This window comes from Raphanus sativus, chromosome 9 (assembly GCF_000801105.2).
Source record: "Raphanus sativus cultivar WK10039 chromosome 9, ASM80110v3, whole genome shotgun sequence".
NCBI classification, from domain to species: domain Eukaryota; kingdom Viridiplantae; phylum Streptophyta; class Magnoliopsida; order Brassicales; family Brassicaceae; genus Raphanus; species Raphanus sativus.
In genome coordinates, this window is record NC_079519.1 from 19399461 (window position 1) to 19418639 (window position 19179).

A 19179-nucleotide genomic window follows, 5' to 3' on the forward strand; every position below is an offset into this window, starting at 1 on the left:
AGGTAAAACCCTAGGTCTGCTGGGAAAACGTCGTCGTTTTCAGTTCAAATATTAGAATGGGCTTCAAGTAGGCCAAAATAAATGGTCCTATATTTCATTTTATCTTAAATGGGCCTTGCGGATTTCCAAACAAATGGGAAAATATTTGTATTTCCCTTATTTTTTCAATGGGGTCTCACTTATATGTTTATTTTGCAAAAGCACTGAAAAAGTGATTAATATTACATTCTTTGGTTTCGACCACAATATAAATGTTGAACCGAGTTATTTAAGTGATCCCTTGAACCAGGTTTTTTTTACAAACCATCCTCGGTACAAGTTATGTTCTTACATCTTGGACTGAAAACCCGGTTTAGATACGCGTGTTCCCATCTTACACTGCTTCTCAACTTTGTCTTTAGCTCCGTAAAGGATTTTATGAACCATCCACATCAAAGTGAGGCTGTGTTGCCTTTCTCGTATTCTCAATCCATTCCTCAACTTTCTTGTAAGGACTAAACAATCTAAGACGATCTTTCTCATCCAAAACCTACAAAATATCACATACAATTAAATGCCAAAACATAGCAAAGTAAGAATCTTTTTTCTTACTTTGGAAATGTATGTTTGTGTACCTGAAGTTGCATAAGTTGGCATACAAGGCTGAGATCAGCTATGGATGGTTTGTTGCTTCCGAGCAAGAATTTAGCACTGCCCTTAAGCCAAAAAGTCTCTAGAGTGGACAGAGACTTTGTCAGTATCCTCTCAGCTTTAGCAGCTGCTTTCGAACCCAGAGAACGACCAAGAAATGGAGCTAGAACACTATTCATAACATATCCAGCTGAAACAACATGTGAGCTGGTCGTCATTCTAAGATGACTCCATATCAAATAATGGAGTACTAAAGTGTATAATATACCTGCACCAGGGCGTAAATTGGTGTGATGCCAATCCAAGACAGAGTGAATCTTGGCTCTCTTGGAAAGATCATTCGGATACTTAAGTGAATGAACATAGTGAGTGAAGTGAACGCTCTTTGGTATTCAAGAACATGTGACAAAAAAAAAAAAGACACTTACCAATGATCAGCTACACGTGGAAGTGCAGAGGCAAGATAAAATAAAAATGATTTATCAAAAAAAAAGAAGATAAAATAAAAATGGCGTGACTGCGAGATGAATTACTTCAGGTTAAGATTCATTAGAGAAAAAGAAGCAAGAAATGCAAAAGAGAAGGAAGTTTTATGTGTGTAACTTCTCGAAGAGCTTAAGTCTGCCGTCAACAATAGTTGGAACCTTCCCCATTGGGTTAATCTCTGAGAAACAAAGCACCATTAAGACCAAATCAATACAACATATCTAAGTATTTTATGAGATTCATATTTTTGTGGAAAAGTCAGTGACGAGGATATAAAAAAAATCGACTTCACCTCAACATTAGCTATTATTGTCAAGAAAAAGAAACAGATTGATACACAGAACCATATCTACTGAAAATTAAATCTACCATAACTCAAGTAATCTGCAATAACAGTTTTTGTAGATATATTACTCAAATGTCATCGAAATAAAACCAACACTGAACCTTTGAATTCAGGGGATAATTGCTGCCGCTTATCGAAGATAATCAAATTACAGTACATCAAATTCGATTCCATTAACCCATTTAAAAAAAAAGTAGAATCAAATCATTAAGTATAAGATTTTATTTTTAAGGAAAGATAATAAGTTACTTGCAGAATATGATTACAGCACGAGACGGCTGTGACTAGGGGTGGGCATTTTATCCGTGAAATTTGATTCGATTCGTTATCTGTTGCTATTCGATCCGAAAATTCCGAATATCCGTACGCTTTCGAAGCAAAGCAAATATTAAAATTCAATATCCGTTAATATCGAAGCAAATCACAAATATTAAAATTTTAGGAATCGAATATCCGATCCGATCCGTCAATATATAAATACATGTATATTTTGATTATATTTAAAATTTTAAATGTATAAAATTATTATTCTAACATATGATTTGACAGATTCTATTTACATTATTACTTATATAAAAGTATTACATAAAAGGAAAAAAACATTTATGACAATTATAATTTTTTTCTTAAGTTTTGTGTTATTATAATTGTTAATTAAGTTTAAAATTTTACAAAATATGTAAATTCACTATATCTTTTAATTTTTATCTTTTATATCATGCAAAAAAAAATATTTTCCAAAAAAAAATTGTATCAAATTTTTAAGATTATTTGTATTAATCAAAACAAATGAGATATCCGTAAGTATCCGCAAATATCCGCAAATATCTATTTATTTTCCGGATATCCGTTTTTCCGAATATCCGTATTTTTCCAAATCAAAGCAAATCGGAAAATTAGATATCCGTAACATTCGAAGCAAATCGCAAATACCTTCAAAAACCCGGATATCCGATCCGTGCCCAGGCCTAGCTGTGACGTACGATCTGCGTACACTTCTGTGTGGATCAGAATTTTTTACAACACTGAAAGGTGATAATCTGGGAAGAAGGGTCCCACGAAGAAAATTCGCGTGCTGTTTCTGCTTAAACATTATTTTAATACTCCGTGCCGTTTTATTTTTTTGAAAATGACAAACGAGCATATTGATACACGAAACTGTTTTTCCATGTAAAACTTAGTAATATAATCAAATAGTACCCGTTACAAAATTGAATACATTTTCATTCAGTTCAAAACAATTTACAGTATTTAACAAAATCATTATACAAAGTTATTTTTATTTTTTCATGTGTTTCCTTCAACTTCGTTAGTTACAAATTACAATAACACTAGCCAGTAACTTCGAAAAAAATCAAATTATGAATCACAACCAGTCAGTTAAACAAAAGAATACCAAGTTTATTAAGAAGCTTGATGTAGCCAACAATTTATATGAATAAATTCCCTAGAAATAGAAACTGAGTTATGTTACAACACATCAAATGTTAAAGATAAAAGAGAAAAAAAAAATTAAGATCCTGGAATCTCTCTGGTAACATCGTACCTCCCATGAAAATCCAAAAGAAGGAAAAGGAAATCTACAACAACAACAACAACAGTAGTTTATGTACAGCACCAACGATATCTGTAAGATGCTGCAATGTTCTAATAAGTAGAGTAGTAAGAATAAGACTGACTGAATCATCCTCGTGTCAAGTCGATATCAGTGAGGTGGTTATTGTTTCTCGAGTCAGTTGTTCTGCTGCCACCACCAGATCCTGCCCATCCTGGAGAAGAGTAGTCCATTGGCGTCTGAGCCGCCTCCGCTGCTGATTCTGTTGCTCGCGGCGACGGCTGCTCACTGGCCGGCGTCTCCAGGCTCTTGTCCTTTTTGGTGGTGTCGTCTTCCTTTGACCCGTTTTCTTGCTTGATTACTTTAGCCTTTGCACTTCCGTATACAAAACTACACGCCACCACCTACAAAACGTCATCAGGAACTGAGAGAACCATTCAACCAAGAAGAATCTCTACAATATAGATTGATACTAAAGATTGATTGATATACGTGAACGAGACTGGCTGCGATAAGCGTTCCAGCCGTGCCACCAATCAGAAAACCATCGTGGCGGGAGAGAGAGACACTAATACCTCCAGTTCTTGATTTAGACCCACCTTCTTCATTCACCAAGTAACATCCTTGTACACTCAGTATATCAAAATGCCCCTACACAGCAACCCCCAGAAAGAAAAAAAACAAAGAAGATGAAAAAAAGGAGTTTGTTTGTGAGACCAGAGAGGAATTTTTGAGAACCTGAAAAGACAGAGTAGGCGCTGATGATCCAGTTTGACGTAGCGTAAATGCAGAAGCCATTCCGGTTCCCGACATAATACAAAGAGCTCTTGGCCTCTGTTGTGAAAACGAAAGAACTTTTGAGACAATGTCCTACAAAAAACAAGAAGAGGAAAAAGATCATATATTAAAAAGCAAACTCAAAACTCAGAATAATCTGGATAGAGAATCAACGGAGAGTTAAAAATGTAACCTCTCCGGCTTCAACACTGATCACGTGAGTCGCAAAAGCAAATCCAGCTGAAGTGTTCATCCACTCACCTAAAAAAAAAACAGTAAAGCGAAGCAACGACAACAACCAAGTTAAAAGCCCCAAAGAACCAGATATTTCGCATCACATTAGCAACTTCTTAAATCAAACACAATCATAATGTCACAATCTCAATTCACTAAGAAACTTGCTAACTCGGATTCAAGAATAAGAAAGCTCACCGAGATTAGCGAGACGCTGCTTTCTCCCGGTTCCTGGAGGCCGACCTCTAGCTCGTTTAGGAGCGTTAGGGTCAGAGAGTGGAGAAGAGACGCGAGGCTTCTGCAAAGATTGCATCGGAGAGAGCTCAAGATCACACCCTTCATTATTATCAGGAACATACTTCCTCGGCCGTCCTCGCTTCTTCTTAACCAACTGCTCCTCCGCAGAGTTGTGATGAGGTGGAGGTTGTTGTTGTTGCATAGTGGGAGACGGAGAAGAAGAAGAAGCCATACCCATATGAATCCCATGGCTGAAATCTTGATGGTGTCTCTGCTCGCCGCCGCCCAAGGGAAACGGATGCTGCTGCTGGAGATTAGGGTTAGACATTGGTCTGAAACCCGGCGGCGCGTGGATGGCACTCGCGGATTGAGAAGAGAAAGGTCCTCTTGGGAAGTAGAAAGGAGGAGGGAATGGTGGCATAGCTTCTCGACCTCCTTCCATGCATTTAATAAAAAAAGAAAAACCCTAATTGCTACCAAAGTTCCGATTAGATTTTTAAAACCCTAGAATCAAGCTGGGGTTTTTGTTAAGCCCATTGTAAAATTCAAGAAAACCTTAGGGATAATATCAAAGATCTAGTTTTGAATTCTAGAAGAAGAAGAAACCAAATCTTGAGCGCTCTGAGCTCTGGGATAAGTGCAGATTTGAATTCGCGAAATGTTGTGTAGTTGCAACAAGAACAGGGCTAAGAGATTAGGCAGCAGGTGAGGAAGCTGTTCCTACACTATTAAAGAGTAGGAGAAAAGGAAGAGACAACACAGAACACACCCTAGATTTTTGAATCTAGGGTTTCTGAGATGTACATCAAAGGGAAGGGCAGAAAAAGGAAGAAGATGACAGAAGAGACAAAAGTGGAGAGAGAGAGAGAGAGAGGGTATGTATTAAAAATGTATTTTGAAAATTGAAGAGCGCTTTTGAGTTAAAGCATTCTCTGAACTGAAGGCTGAAAAGACTTGAACACCTTTTCTCTACTTCTCTCTCTCTCTTGTTAATTTGTAGAGAGAATTCATTAATTCTGGGGAAAACTATTCATTAATTAATTTGAGACAATTTAGTTAAGAGAAGTATAATTAGATTTCGATCCGCACAGCAGCGCTGCTGCGCAGCTGTTTATTTTATTTTATAAATATCACTTTGATATTATTGTAAATGTTTTGAATATATCTTTTATATTTTCGTGTATATATTGTGTAATTCTATAATTTACTGATTATGTTTTTATTTGACATTATAATGATTTGTTTTTAACAGTTTACATTGTTAATAATTGTCATTAAATACTAATATGTTTGTTGAGCTCACCACAATACATTCATAATCAGAAATAATCAAATAAAATTTCTCCTTCGAAATATGTCTAAAAAAATTCTACAGCTTGCATACAAGCCATTTAAAAGTAAATTAAGTTATACTATAGAAAGAATATTTTTAAAGAAATTTTATATTTTCATATCTTGTTACTTTGACATATATCATTTTAGTAAATTTAATACATATAGCATCTATCATATTGTTTTTAGTAAATTTTATCGATATAAATATTTTTTAGATGTTATGATATTAAGTTTTCTGATTTATAACCAAGAGCTCTTCGCCCTGTGGTAATGGAACTCCAGCTGGAGTGCCCGCCCTCGGTTCGAGTCGTCTTGGCCATCTTCCCGCCTATAACCGTGCGTGCCCGGATAGAAGGTCTCGTGGAGATTAGTTTGGGCTTACCGCCTAGAAACCCCTACGGTTATCAAAAAAAAAATCTGATTTATTTGTTGTTAATTAAGATTTCAAAATGTTTGAGTATTTTTGACTATGTATAATTTTTGAAAAAGTGGTATCCAAATAATAATATTTCAAGCAATTTCTTATTATACTACTTTTGATTTTTACAACATAGTTTATTTTTTAGTTTTTTTTAACTCAAAATTATACTTTACCATCTATGATTTATATTTTCTTAAATTTATAATATTATTATTTTGAGTTTCAAATATTAATTCTAAAAATTGTACTTTTGGAAAAAAAGAAATTTGGAAAGTTACACAACTATTGAAGATTATAGACGTCGATTTATTTTGTTGTTACATTAATACATTATTTTATAAAAACATTTTAAACTTTGGTATAATTTTTTTATTTTTTCAACATATTTTGATATTATTATAAATAGACACTAAATTTATAGTTATAATTGATTTATCATTATAGCCATTTTAGTAATTCATAATTAGGGGTGGAGGTTCGGATATCCATTCGGGTTTCGGTTCGGATTTATTCGGATTTCGGATTTTCGTGGTCAATGATTTCAGCTCCATTTGGATATTTTTAAATTTTGGTTCGGGTTCGGTTCGGATCTTTGCGGGTTAGGTTCGGGTTCGGATAACCCATTTAAATTATTTTTTCAAATTTTTAAATTCATTATATACTTTAAATTTCTAAAAATCTATAAAAAAAATTATTTTACATATAAATATGAATAACATATGTTAAAATACGTAAAATTAACATATAAATTGATTTAGTTTGACTATTTGGGTTGATTATTTTAAGTATTTTTGGTTCTTTGATTATACTTTAACTATTTTAGATATTTACTTTTGACTATTTGTATATATATTTTCAAGTGTTTGGATAAATTAAAAGTATTACATATATTTTGGATGTTTTTTGTATACATTATATCTAAAATTATTTGATATATATAAGTATAAATATCTATATCAGATACATTCGGGTACCGAAATATTTCGGTTTGGATCAAGTTCGATTTCAGTTTTTTAGATACCAAAATTAAACCCATTCGGATATCTAATCAATTTCGGTTCGGATTTGGTGCTACTTTATCAGATCGGGTTTGGTTTGGTTATTGGGATTTAGGATTTTTTGCCCAGCCCTATTCATAATAGAGGTGCATAGCATACACCATGAGTAGTAATCAAGAAATGCTATCATAATCATTTACGCAAACTATCAGTACAAGTGTCTTGCAGTGGCCTAGTGGTTAATTTGTGTGTTACCAAAAGTCCATGTCACGGGTTCGAAAACCCATAATTCATTTTTTCGATTTTGCACATTTTCATTAATGAAGGGCAAACTCGTAATTCGACCTTCATCTTCTTCCTGTCGACCTCTCTTCGACTCAAACCCTAATATACAGCCGTTTTTTTTGTTTTGAACATAAATCATCTTTTTCTTCGATTCTTAACTGTTGTCAATGAAATATGATAGATCTATCTTTGAACTATCGATTTAGAGCCTGAGAATACCATTATATACTCCCGTTTTTTCTCAAATCTGAGTTTTGGCCGAATAAGGCAAACTCGCGGCGGAGCACCACCGAGTCACGTTTAACCGGCGAGAAATCGGCCAACTCGGCCGCGTTTTCGAACACATTTGTAACAAAGCCTAATTTTTTTCAATTTCTCTTTCCTGCAAAATCCAACAAGAACTCAACTCAGAAAAAAATCGCGGAGAGATGGGGAAACGGGGAGGAGCTAACAAGCTTACAAAAGCTCAAGGAGGACCGAATCTCAAGTCCGTGCTCAGACACGACCACTTGAAGAATCTCGCTCTCTGGTCTACCGGCGGAGATACTCCCATCCCGTCCTTAGCTACTTTCTTCGGTCGGCGTCTCGCAGCCGATGGACAAGCTTCCGACATTCCTCACGATCCTGACCTCTTCTCTTGTCAAAGGTATTAACTATGAACATTAATCCAAAACAATTTGTCTTTCAAAGACATTTAATAGTAGCTTTTGTCTTACTTCTTGTTTGTCTGATTTTCTATTAGGTACCATTGCTTTTTTTTTTGTTCTCATTAGGGAATATATGTTTGTTTCTCTCGTGTAGGTGTGAGACTGTTCTTCAGCCTGGCTTCAATTGTAATGTTAGAATCGAGAAGGTTTCTGCTAACAAGAAGAAACACATGAGGACAAGGTACAAGAAGAAGCCTAACATGTTTCTGCCTCAGAACAATGTAGTTTACTACTGCAACTTGTGTTCTCACCGTAATCTCAAGAGAGGTACTACAAATGGTCAGATGAAAGACATGTACCCGCCCAAGCCGAAACCAACTCGTCCACGTCCCAAGATTGATAAAGAGGTGACGGTGGTTGTAGCGCCTCAAGAAATCGAAAGTAACATACTACTTCCTTCTTCACCTGAAAGAAGATGTGAGAATGATAGTGTTGTGGAGAATACACCAAAGCCAATGCTTACACTGGAGAGAGAGAAGAGAATAAGGAAATCCAAAAGTAAGAAACCAGTTGAGCCGGAAAGTGTTCCTGAGAAAAAAGCAACAGTTGGTGGTGGTGGAGGATCGAATAAGAGGAAGAGAAAAGCATGGACAAGTATGAAGGAGTTGTCTGAGACTACAACAACAAACAAGAGTTCCAGTTCTGTAAACTTTAAAATACCTTTTCTCTTGTGATTTTCTTCTATGTGATATCTGACCCAACACTAAGTGAAGTTTTTCGAATTAGTCCTATCTTGTCTTTGTTTTCATCTTCTACATCTATATTTGTTACTATTATTTTTAGTGTAAATGACACTGACACAGACTAATCAAATACATATCCTAGTATAACGGGCTCGAGTAATAGATTTTAGAAACAATTACACCCCAAGTCACTTTTCATCTTTACAATATCAGAATAAGTCACATTTGTCTACTGAGACACTTTGTACACGTTACCAATGCAAAAGAGGATATAAAATTCCAATTATGTCCTTTTTCTCTCATCAATTAAACTACACTTTTTTTTACGTTCCTTCTCTCACCTCATCCTCTTCTTCTCTTCAGCCGCCAATCACTAATCTCACATCTTCTCCTCTGCTTTATGTTCCTCTTGCTTCTGGCCTTCTCCTCCCACACCTATTACGTTATTTCCCTTACCTCATCCTCTTCTTATATGTTTGTGTTTCGTTGACTAGATTCATCATATGATTTCTTAAAATCTGGGTTGGTGAGTTTTCAATTTCATCTCGTTTTGACTCTTTGGTCTGAGATTCATTCATCTGTTTTGGTTGTAAAATTGTTTCTTTAATTGTTTAGATATCCTTTCAAACTCTCCAGCAGATGAAAAAATTGTTGTTTCTAGATTGGATTCAAAGTGGCTATTTTGCTCTGTATCAGCAGGAAAAGATCGGAAGCTTCAGATTTTGAAGCTGATTTGCTGTCAAAATTAATATAACTAAGCAGCCATGATCTCAGTTGCAGGTACAATAGAAATATCTGATGATTTTTTTTTCTCTTTGAATGATTAATCATGGTTTAAGATTGATGGGTTAGTTTTTTAGAGTATCATAGGCTATAGGAATTGGTCAATATCAGATTCTTTTCTTGAAAATGTGATCACATCTAATGGACAAAGGCGATTTGAGTTGATAATTGATTGGGAAAAGACAGTTCTTAAACAAGTTGAGATTCTGTCCAAATAAGCTTGTGTTACTTTACTGGAGTACCAACTGTTGTTGACCTTGCTTCTATGTGTGATGCTATAACAAGCTTGGCAGCTATTCCAAAAAATTAAACCCCTTTGTACATTTTCTTTACAGGTTTCAACTTTGGCTTCTGAATTTTTATTTGTGAAGGAATGTATAAGTTATGTGGTGAAGAAGCATGCTATGAAGAGATAAGAGATTCCACTAAAATATTTCCTGGATTTGGCAAAGCTCATAGATTCACCTATAAAATCTTTCATGTACATGTGGATACTATATATAATTTGTATATGTGGATATCATAATTTAGTGTACATGTGAAATTTGTTTACATCATTGTACACGTGGATAATAATAAACATGTACATCTAGAAACTGCTTATACATGTACTTTACAATTTTTAATCATGACAATGGATGAATGATGAATCTGAAGAGAACAATTGACTTCTATCTATTGTCAAGAGGTTGATTTTTTTCTGGAGAGGGAGGGAAATTGGTTTTACTGATAGAAAGTTTTTATTGATTTTCTCTGAAAATATTAATTTGTACACTTACGTTAAACGTGTACATGTGGATATTATATATATACGATGTACATGTGGATACAGTTTATATGTTGTACATGTGTACAAACACTTAAGGAGTGGCAATTTTGTAATTAAATCGTCATCTTCAAATCAGGGCTTCCTGTATTTTCTGCAACTACATCTTGGAGCCCCCATTGATTTTTTCATGAAATCTTTATTTTGATGATTTTATCTCCAAAACTTACAAACGTTGTATAGATTAACCAACAATAGTCAAAAGAGAAGAAAAAAAACAAAATTTCCATAATTATTTATTTTTAACAGATTAATCTTCAGTCTCTTCGCGACCGCTGCTTCACCGTTCGATCCGGGACACAATCCACCTTCCTCCAGAACAGCCTCATTACGACCAAGGTACTCAATAAATTTCTAGGTAATAGCTTCTCTAACCTTCAGATTTTTTTCGCAGATGGGAGATTGAAGCGATAGATCGAGATGTGGTGGAGAGATGAAAAAAGAGATTTCATGAAAAAAAAGATAGAGATGCGGTAGAAAAAAAGGTGTCTCCAGGTATTATGATTGAGGACAGAATTGTATTTTAACACTAATAAAGTGTCTCAGTATATCAAAGTGACTTTTTATGATACTAAAAGTCATAAAGTGACTCAAACCGTAAATCTCTCTAGATTTTATGGCTGTGAGTTGGCTGTGAGAAAAATGAAAACTGTCCAATGCACTCATACTTACTAATCAATCCCAATATGTTGTCAATATAAAACTCACTTTTGATTTGAAAAACGGAGTGTATGTTAGTGACACTAACACAGACTAGTCAATTACATCAGCAGAACAAGCTGTCAATATGAAGCTCAATTATGATCTGAGATATAGAGTTATAGGTCATCATTAACTACGTTGTACACTTTCACAGTTAATTTGGACCCTTATTTAAATCCCTAGTTTGATATATGTATGCTAAACCCATTAGTCAACTCTTTTTGGGAGAATCCAAGAAAAGAAAAAAAACACAAAAGTATAGGTATAAACAAAGACCAAGATATGTTGTTAAAAAGAAAAACAAAGACCAAGATAAGAAATACAAAAACGAAAACAAAAGTTTAAGTTAAACAAACGGAAAAACAAGTTAGATACGGCCTGAAGAACTTGTTAGAAATCATTTTCTTCTTCTATTTTTTTCTTTTGTCTCACAACCACAAAGGCAAGAACATGGCAACATCAAAGAAACTATCTGCTTTCTTTTGCTACTCCTTTCTCTTATGTCTTCTCTTCACCACTAACCAAACGATGTCCGAATCCGACCACATGGAGACTTTCTGCAACAAACCATCCGGAAACTTCATTCGCAACTCAACTTACCACACAAATCTCAACGCTCTTCTCTCCGCTCTAAGCAACCAGTCCTCCCTCGCTAACTATTACAACCTCACGACCGGTCTAGCTTCAGACACAGTCCATGGAATGTTCTTGTGCACAGGAGACGTCAACAGAACAACTTGCAACTCCTGCGTCAAGACCGCAACAACCGAGATCGCCAAAAACTGTACCAACAACCGTGAAGCAATCATTTACTACTTCGATTGCATGGTTCGTTACTCTGACAAGATCTTCCTCTCCACTTTAGAGACACAGCCTAATACCCTATGGTGGTCTACCGATCTAATACCCAAAACGTTTGGTAAATTTGGAGAGAGGCTGTCTGATAAAATGGGTGAAGTTATCGTCAAATCGTCTATGTTATCTTCATCACTTACTCCATATTATCTTATGGATACGACTAGATTCGATAACGTGTATGATCTTGAGTCTATTGTTCAGTGCACTCCTTATTTGGATCCGGGAAACTGTACCACATGCCTGAAACTTGCGTTGCAAGAGATGATTGACTGTTGTGGTGATAAGCGTTGGGCTATGATCTGGACTCCTAAATGTCTTGTGAGTTTTGATACCTACAACTCATCGTTGTCGCCCCTTCCATCCCCTACTCATAGCGGGTCCTTCTCGATCAGAGGTGAGCATATATATATTTGTAAATATAATGATGGGTTTATACTTTATATCTAGAGATCAGTAGACGATACGTAACTTTCACATGTCAAGAGTATAAGCTGTAGTAGCTTTCAGGTTCTAAAAATTATATTCCAAATTTCTATTTATCTAATATAGAAATTAAATATACTGAAGACGATAAATAAGTACAAAACAGCTGCAACAATTTATGATCTCTCGTACTGTTAGTATTGCGGTCAATGTTGTAATGTTAGGATTATTCTTTTCTACAGGATGTAATAAACTTGGGGGAATGGTTCTTGCTGTGGCTGCTTCGGTGTTAGCATTTTTGGGTTTATGATAAGGTTTGCAATTTTTCATGTTAAAGCTTAATAAGATAAGATCAATTTTCCGTTATTTTTGCGTCATGCTTAATTATGTTTTTTTCTCTTTAAATCTTAATCCGGTTATATTCAGTTGTTGTGAGGATTAAATTTTATAAAATAATTTTGTCCTTTTCATTTGAAAACATCTAGGAACAACTGACCAAGTAATTGAACCAAGATTGTAATAGTTACTAAAATAGTTTACAATCAAGGTTGTTAGATTCTACTTGTATGTTACACCATACACATCATAACAAGTATTTTCCTTTTGATACATTTGATTACTTTTGAGTTTTTGATAAACAAAACATTTGTTAGTTCATGTAGTGTAGAAGAAATAAAGCTTCCGAGCATATACTTGAATTTTTTTTCTGAAGAAACTTGAATCTTTTAAGTTACCGCAATAATATTCTTCATCGCTTTCTGGTAAGAGGTTTTACCGAAGTTGAAAAGCTATTGATCGGTCTTTTAGAACCTGTGATTAAAAGAGAAACACATCATATGACTCCATGCCAAACACTATGGATCTGAATGGTTACAACTTACAACATATGGAGTAATATTTTAGTGATATTTTGTTTGTCATTTTTGGTATGCTACGTTTGGTTTCATACAACACAACCATTGTTGGTTGTTAGAGTCAATGGTGAGATTACCTGTTAAAGCCTTAGAGGAGGAGGTGGAAATTGACAGACGAGAAGATCTCGTTTGGTCTGCTTTTACTGTATGCTTTAGTATCTTTGAATGTTCAACATTAGCTCTGCAATCAAACAGATATACACAATGAACACCAGACAAAGATTAACTCTTAACTAAATCATAGGATTTAAAAGTAAAGTTAACTGTGATATATACTCACTTTTCATTTTGTTCTGATTGTTCAGACATTTCATGAGGACTTGAGGTTTCGAAGAAGAGTTTCGAGCCATCAGTTTCTATCCCCATTGAAAGATAAATATCAGAAATATCACTCAGTTTTTCTTCAAAATTTAAAAATTAATGGCCTAATAGGTCAATATATTATTGTCTTTAGGCGTACCGGATAACTTGGGCGATAATCTGGATTCATTTTGATGTATACGTTCATCTGCTGAATCTGAAGTTGTTCTTCCGAGTGAACGAGATCCTTGTCTTTGCCTTGAAGAGTTTGGTGACGCTCCTCCTAAAGAATGTCTTCTTGGAGAAGTAGACTCAAACCTTAGATTGTTTAAACCACTTCTTTTGGTACAGTTTATATTCTGAAACTTTTGAAGTTCTTCGTCTTTCTTTGCAATCAAATCTTTCAAGTTAGATACCTGCATGCAATATCAAGAATTAGTGATTAAAAATATAATTAGACGCAACTCTCACCTAAAATTTGTGTGTTATGATACTTTTTAAGTTTTTCATGAATAAAATTTTGAGGGTTTTAATTGAACCGTAAAATATTAGAAGCACCTCTTGCATGAGTTGTCTAACATCTCGTCCCTCCTTATAGCTTCTAGCTGCACCTAACTCGACACCCGAAACTCTTTCCGCGAATTTCAAAGTACTTACTGTCTCAGCATATGAATCTTCATCAGGATTTATCTGAACAAACATAAGAGTTTTCGCTTGTCCTCCTAACAAATTAAAATAAAAGCGTTATAAAACAAAAAAGAATGTCACATAGTCAAAGAAATTCATCATTATTCGGAGATAGTACCTAAGGAATTTTGGAGGACTTGAGTCAGCTTGCTGTTTCTATAAGGGACATGAGGATTCTTATGTGCCAGAGCGAATATAACATCTCCAAGAGCAGACAATGACTTGTTTATATGCTGAGCTTCTTTGAGTCTATCTCCGGTTACTTCAGAGCGATCGATCCTCTCACTTCCAGCAAGATCAACCAAATGCAAACTGCCACGCAACTCGGAGTCAGTCTTGACATCAACACCGCGTACATGAACAGAAAGAACACTGCGAAAAAAAAGAAGACCAAACAATTTTTTGGCTTAGCTATGCAATGCATATATATACACTTAAAAGAGGGAAAAGTGTCTTTAAACCTGTGTGATCTACTACTCTTTTCGTTAAGAGCTGTTGCACCTACAGCTCTGTTCGTCAATCCAATATTCATCAATTCAAGAACATCATCAGTTGATCTTACACAATGCATGCTTGCATCAGGAACTGCGAGGCCATTTGGTAAAGAAGTATTCCAAATCCCAAGTGTGCGCAAATTAAGGAAGATTAACTTTTAAAAATAAAATAAAAATGATACAGTGTTGAATACTAGATTAGATTAGAGAAGGATATCTTCTACTGGGACCATCATCAGAAAGTAGGTCACGAACTTGCTCATTATAAATCTCAACCATTTGAACACCAACTTCATACATCACTGTGTTTTGACTACTTTGAGTTAAGTGGAACAAGTCATTTAAAGCTCTATAGTTTACACCCCGATGTTCTTCTGAATTTATGCTTGGTCCGCTCTGGATACATAAAATGGAAAACACATGTTTGATATAAACTCATAAAGAATGACATCATCTTATCTTTTACTTAGCTGTGTTTCCTTACCATTGTATAAGTCTTTCCAGAACCTGTTTGACCATAAGCAAATATGCACACATTATAGCCATCAAGAAGGGAACGAATCAACGGTTGAGTATCTAAGAATACTTCCTCTGCATAAAAAAAAGATTCAGTACAACTTTTTAAGTATATTTTCCTCGTTTGTGAATACAGAAGAGGCTAAAACCTTGAGTTGATGAAGGGCCAAAGACTTTGTTGAATTTAAAGAACCGATGAGTGTCTTTGCCTTGCTTTAAGGGGTTTGCAACCACCAACTCACCATTCTCACCTGTGTACTCTATTGATGTTTCTTTCTTGTTTTGTCCTTTAAGGAATGGTCTTATCCGGCAATAGACTCTAATATTCCCTTTATGTAAGAAATACAATTTATATGATGGCAAAGCAGTTATTCAAAAAAAAAAGATGGCAAGAAGCAAATTTATCAGTCTACAAAATGCTTGAAAAGGTGAAGTAGAGTTCGCAACGTAACAATATTTCTTCAATATAAAAAGTTCAGTGATTCTCTAATATTTGTGCCAAGATTTTATTTCCAATATGCCAAAAATGTTCTTCACAACACGATTTCATAAATTACACCTTTTAAAAAAAAAATTATACCTTTTAGTTCTTGCACTTCATTGTAAAGCCTTCGGTTCTCTTCAACAACTACCTGGTAGTTTTTTGCTGCATGAACCACTCCTCTAAGCTTTAAGCCTAAGAAGTAGATTATTAGTACATATAAAAAAACTGAAGCCAAAAAGAAACAGAAAAATGATCTTACCGTAGTAATTTAGATCTTGGAAGTAGTTTTCTCCTGTCTTTAGAACTTCATGTTTCAAAGACATAGAGGTAGATTTCAACTCCTACAGAATTCACATAAGTTGATGATAGTTAGAGAATTATAAGAACTCATTTTGTTCTGGTCAACCACACAACTGTATTAAGAACCCAATTACAAAAGCTTACAAAACCATCAATTAAGTCAAATAACCTGCAAAGCCTCTGACTGGTTGTGTATAAAGCTCTTGTATGTTTGCTCTTTCTTCTCCCATATTTTCATTTTGGTCTCACATAACTTTTCGAGCTCTTTCACTTTATTAGTTGAGTCTACTACACGTAACTCTGACTCTTCTAATTGCTTCTCCAACACAGTTTTAGCTTGCTGGGCATATAATTCTAGCTCCAAAAATTGTTTTTCATGTGTCTCTTTCAAAACTTCAAGTTCTTGCTTCAACTTAGCAAGCTCAGCATCACTGCGCTCTTTTTTCCTTTTCAGTTGGAGTACATCTTGTTCTTCTGACCTTAGCTACAGACCACAAGATAGTAATACATTTGTACATTTTCTTGAAAATGGCAACAAAATGAATTTTCGCAAAGAGAGACTGAATTTGATAAAGAGTACCTCATTCTCATCTGTTGTCCCAGATGCTAAGGTTTCTAATACATTTATTCTTGATCTATATTTTTCTTCCCGAACCCTAAAGAGTATGTTTTGCTGCACAAGCATATCTCCTGATTGTGTAAGGTATGATAATGTAAACGAAAAAGTAATAGTAAAAACTTGACTTAATCATACATTCTTTAGGTTCTCAGCTTGATTTGAGATCCTTTGTTCCAATACTTGCACAATGCCTCTCAAGATAGATGCAAAATCCTGGAAAGGAAAACAGAGCAAGCAGACGAAAATAAATATTAAGAACTTTAAAAAAAAAATTATGAACAAATAATTCAAAGACATTTCCTTACATGAGACACATCCACATTCATCTTATACACGCTCTCGTCAAGAAGCTTATCGAGCATATCAAACAAGGATCGAGTAGAAGTAGTCTAATAAGAGAAAAGGAAAATTGAAATCAGAATTATAAGTTGAGGGTTCGGGTTTAAGGATATGAAATCTGAATTAGCAAACTTGAAACAAGATTAACTAAAGTGATGTAGAAAACATAGTTTTGTTTAATTTTGTTAGAAAATTTTACTTGTAAAGTGTTTGATTTTAGTAAGTCCAAAATTTTAGCATGAGATGTATTAATCTCAGAGACTTCCTCAGACTGTAATCCATCATTAAAGTTGCTATCGAGTCCCTTTGACTGATCCTCAGGCAAACTCCATCTTCTCATCGAGCTAAGTGTATTCTTATCATATGCAGCATCAGAGAAACTAGCTTTAAGCGCTTTTAGAGACTGTAAAACTGGAATCATATCCCCCTGTACCAATAATCATAATAAATTTCGTTAATTTATCCAAAAAATCATTAAAATCATCTACAAATTATTGAATATGATATGATTTCAAATGTTTGATCAAATACACCGACCTAAACTTTTAAATAAAAATTAATCAAAAAGAGTTCAAACCTGTTCTAAGTCTGAAACCTCAAATCTGGGTAAGGCCATTTCATCCATAGCTGTTAAAAACCTCTCAATATTTATAGAAGCAAGCTCAAAACTACAGCCCTATAATCCAAAAGAGAGTAAATCTAAAATACGAATAAGTATATAGAAAAAACAAATAGGTTTGCCCAAAATCAAGTACCATTTTCATTGAACCGGGACTAAGCTGATTCAAGAGATTGCAAAAGACAGTACCATCCATCAGACACGCTCTTAATTCTTCCTCTGAAGCTTCCCATGGTAAATTTAAATAAGGAAGTGTCTCATTTAACCACTCCACTAAACTCTGATGGCCTGTGAGTCAAATTAAAAGCGGTTATAAGAACAAATACAAATTTTAACTATTGTCCTAAAAATCAAAGAAGATAGTGAAAAAAAAAAACGTTGCCTTGCTTAGTATCATCTATATTTTGACGACTTTCTGATCCATCAAAACTCAAAATGCTACTTGAACCATATGGTCGACCATAAACACCAATCATGCTGGACCCTCCTTTGATTCGGTTGTTCATTTCTAGACCTATAATAATAAATACATCATTTCATTTCTAACACATTCAAAACACATACCAATTGAGCTCCTATAAGCTCTATACGTTTCTTCTCGTGAAAAAAAAAAATCCAAACGCTTAACTAATAATACTTTTAAATCTTTAAAGGTTGAGATTTATAAGTTTTTCACACATATTGTTAAAACAAGCAACTGGCCTATATATAAGTTCGATTGAAAACTATACAGTTACAGATATCAACTTAAACAACAACTCAAAAACAAAAAAAAACTAAAACAACAACTATTATACATAGGCATGTATTGTCTGAAGACGTCATGTAAACTTGCATGGACTTTTTTCAAAAAAAAATCTTGCATGGAAAATTACAAATCATATCGATTTGTATATACGAAACCAAAATCAACTAAAGCCTTTTCCAGAAAAAAAAAAGAAACCAAAAAAAAAACCTAAAACATCAATGTTTGTGAAATTAATGGAAGAATATTTCAAAAGGAAAAACTATCCACAGAAAATTATATCAATACTGAACAAATCAACCATAAATTAGCTGAAATTTTTTACCAAAGATTTCGCAGAAAAATAAATTCTAAGAAAACATCCCTTGTCTCAAATGAATGGTCTCGAAGAATAATTATCAGTATGGTGAAAAGAGGAAATAGGTTATTTGCCAGAAAAAAAATTAAAACTTCCCAGTTATTTTTCTCTGTTTTGGCCTAAAAATGAAAAAGGGAAAAAAGCTAATTGTGGAGGAAACTTATCGGTTCTCTTATTTTTATTCTTATTTTATATTTAGAAACACTAAAAATTTAAGAGAAACTTAACAGAATCAAAAATATATTTTACATTTGAGTTTGTTTTACGCAAAAATGTTTGTTTGTGGGACCAACGGTTCTACAAGGACATTCCCGGCCCTTGCAGCTTTTGTTCTGTCGTTGTTTTTGATTTTTGACGTTTTAAAATATAAAAAGGTGAAAAGGTTTTTTAATATGGATTATCAAATATTTAAACTAAGTTTTGATCGGTATTTTTTTTGTAAAATGCTAAATTTATACATATAAGTGTTTTTACAAATATTACAAGGAATATTGGTAACATGCAAAACTAATACAAGC

General features: G+C 34.3%; 4 protein-coding genes and 1 pseudogene across 5 annotated transcripts; 2 read left to right on the forward strand and 3 right to left on the reverse strand.

Moving 5' to 3' along the window:
- Positions 1 to 180: 180 nt before the first annotated feature.
- Positions 181 to 1283, reverse strand: LOC108824891 (glutathione S-transferase T1-like; annotated as a pseudogene).
- A 1598-nt stretch (positions 1284 to 2881) lies between these two features.
- Positions 2882 to 5177, reverse strand: LOC108828618 (AT-hook motif nuclear-localized protein 5). 2 transcript variants are annotated; one of them, XM_018602362.2, is made up of 6 exons: positions 4227 to 5177; positions 3988 to 4055; positions 3756 to 3887; positions 3510 to 3668; positions 3142 to 3421; positions 2882 to 3042 (listed from the first exon to the last, which is right to left on the reverse strand). In XM_018602362.2, exons 1-5 carry the CDS (start codon positions 4705 to 4707, stop codon positions 3146 to 3148), a joined length of 1116 nt encoding a protein of 371 aa, XP_018457864.2. In that variant the 5' UTR covers positions 4708 to 5177; the 3' UTR covers positions 2882 to 3042; positions 3142 to 3145. The 2 variants fall into 2 exon arrangements, with proteins under 2 accessions (XP_018457864.2, XP_018457863.2); XM_018602361.2 differs by having other exon boundaries at positions 2882 to 3421; positions 4227 to 5175.
- Positions 5178 to 7419: 2242 nt separating this feature from the next.
- LOC108824357 (uncharacterized) lies at positions 7420 to 8759 on the forward strand. Its single transcript, XM_018597769.2, has 2 exons — positions 7420 to 7950; positions 8106 to 8759. The coding sequence occupies exons 1-2, from the start codon at positions 7733 to 7735 to the stop codon at positions 8683 to 8685; spliced, it is 798 nt and encodes a 265-aa protein (XP_018453271.1). The 5' UTR covers positions 7420 to 7732; the 3' UTR covers positions 8686 to 8759.
- Positions 8760 to 11382: 2623 nt separating this feature from the next.
- LOC108826990 (cysteine-rich repeat secretory protein 57-like) lies at positions 11383 to 12698 on the forward strand. The gene is made up of 2 exons (XM_018600331.2): positions 11383 to 12257; positions 12529 to 12698. The coding sequence occupies exons 1-2, from the start codon at positions 11456 to 11458 to the stop codon at positions 12594 to 12596; spliced, it is 870 nt and encodes a 289-aa protein (XP_018455833.1). The 5' UTR covers positions 11383 to 11455; the 3' UTR covers positions 12597 to 12698.
- Positions 12699 to 12958: 260 nt separating this feature from the next.
- Positions 12959 to 18064, reverse strand: LOC108826339 (kinesin-like protein KIN-14K). Its single transcript, XM_056993687.1, is given in 21 exon segments — positions 12959 to 13096; positions 13278 to 13381; positions 13481 to 13637; positions 13640 to 13916; positions 14059 to 14222; positions 14306 to 14559; positions 14649 to 14772; positions 14912 to 15077; positions 15166 to 15272; positions 15347 to 15526; positions 15778 to 15873; positions 15941 to 16022; positions 16151 to 16426; positions 16428 to 16460; positions 16562 to 16654; positions 16736 to 16813; positions 16906 to 16989; positions 17139 to 17342; positions 17535 to 17615; positions 17695 to 17846; positions 17941 to 18064. Coding segments are annotated over 21 exon segments (2898 nt in total). The 3' UTR covers positions 12959 to 13034.
- Positions 18065 to 19179: the final 1115 nt, after the last annotated feature.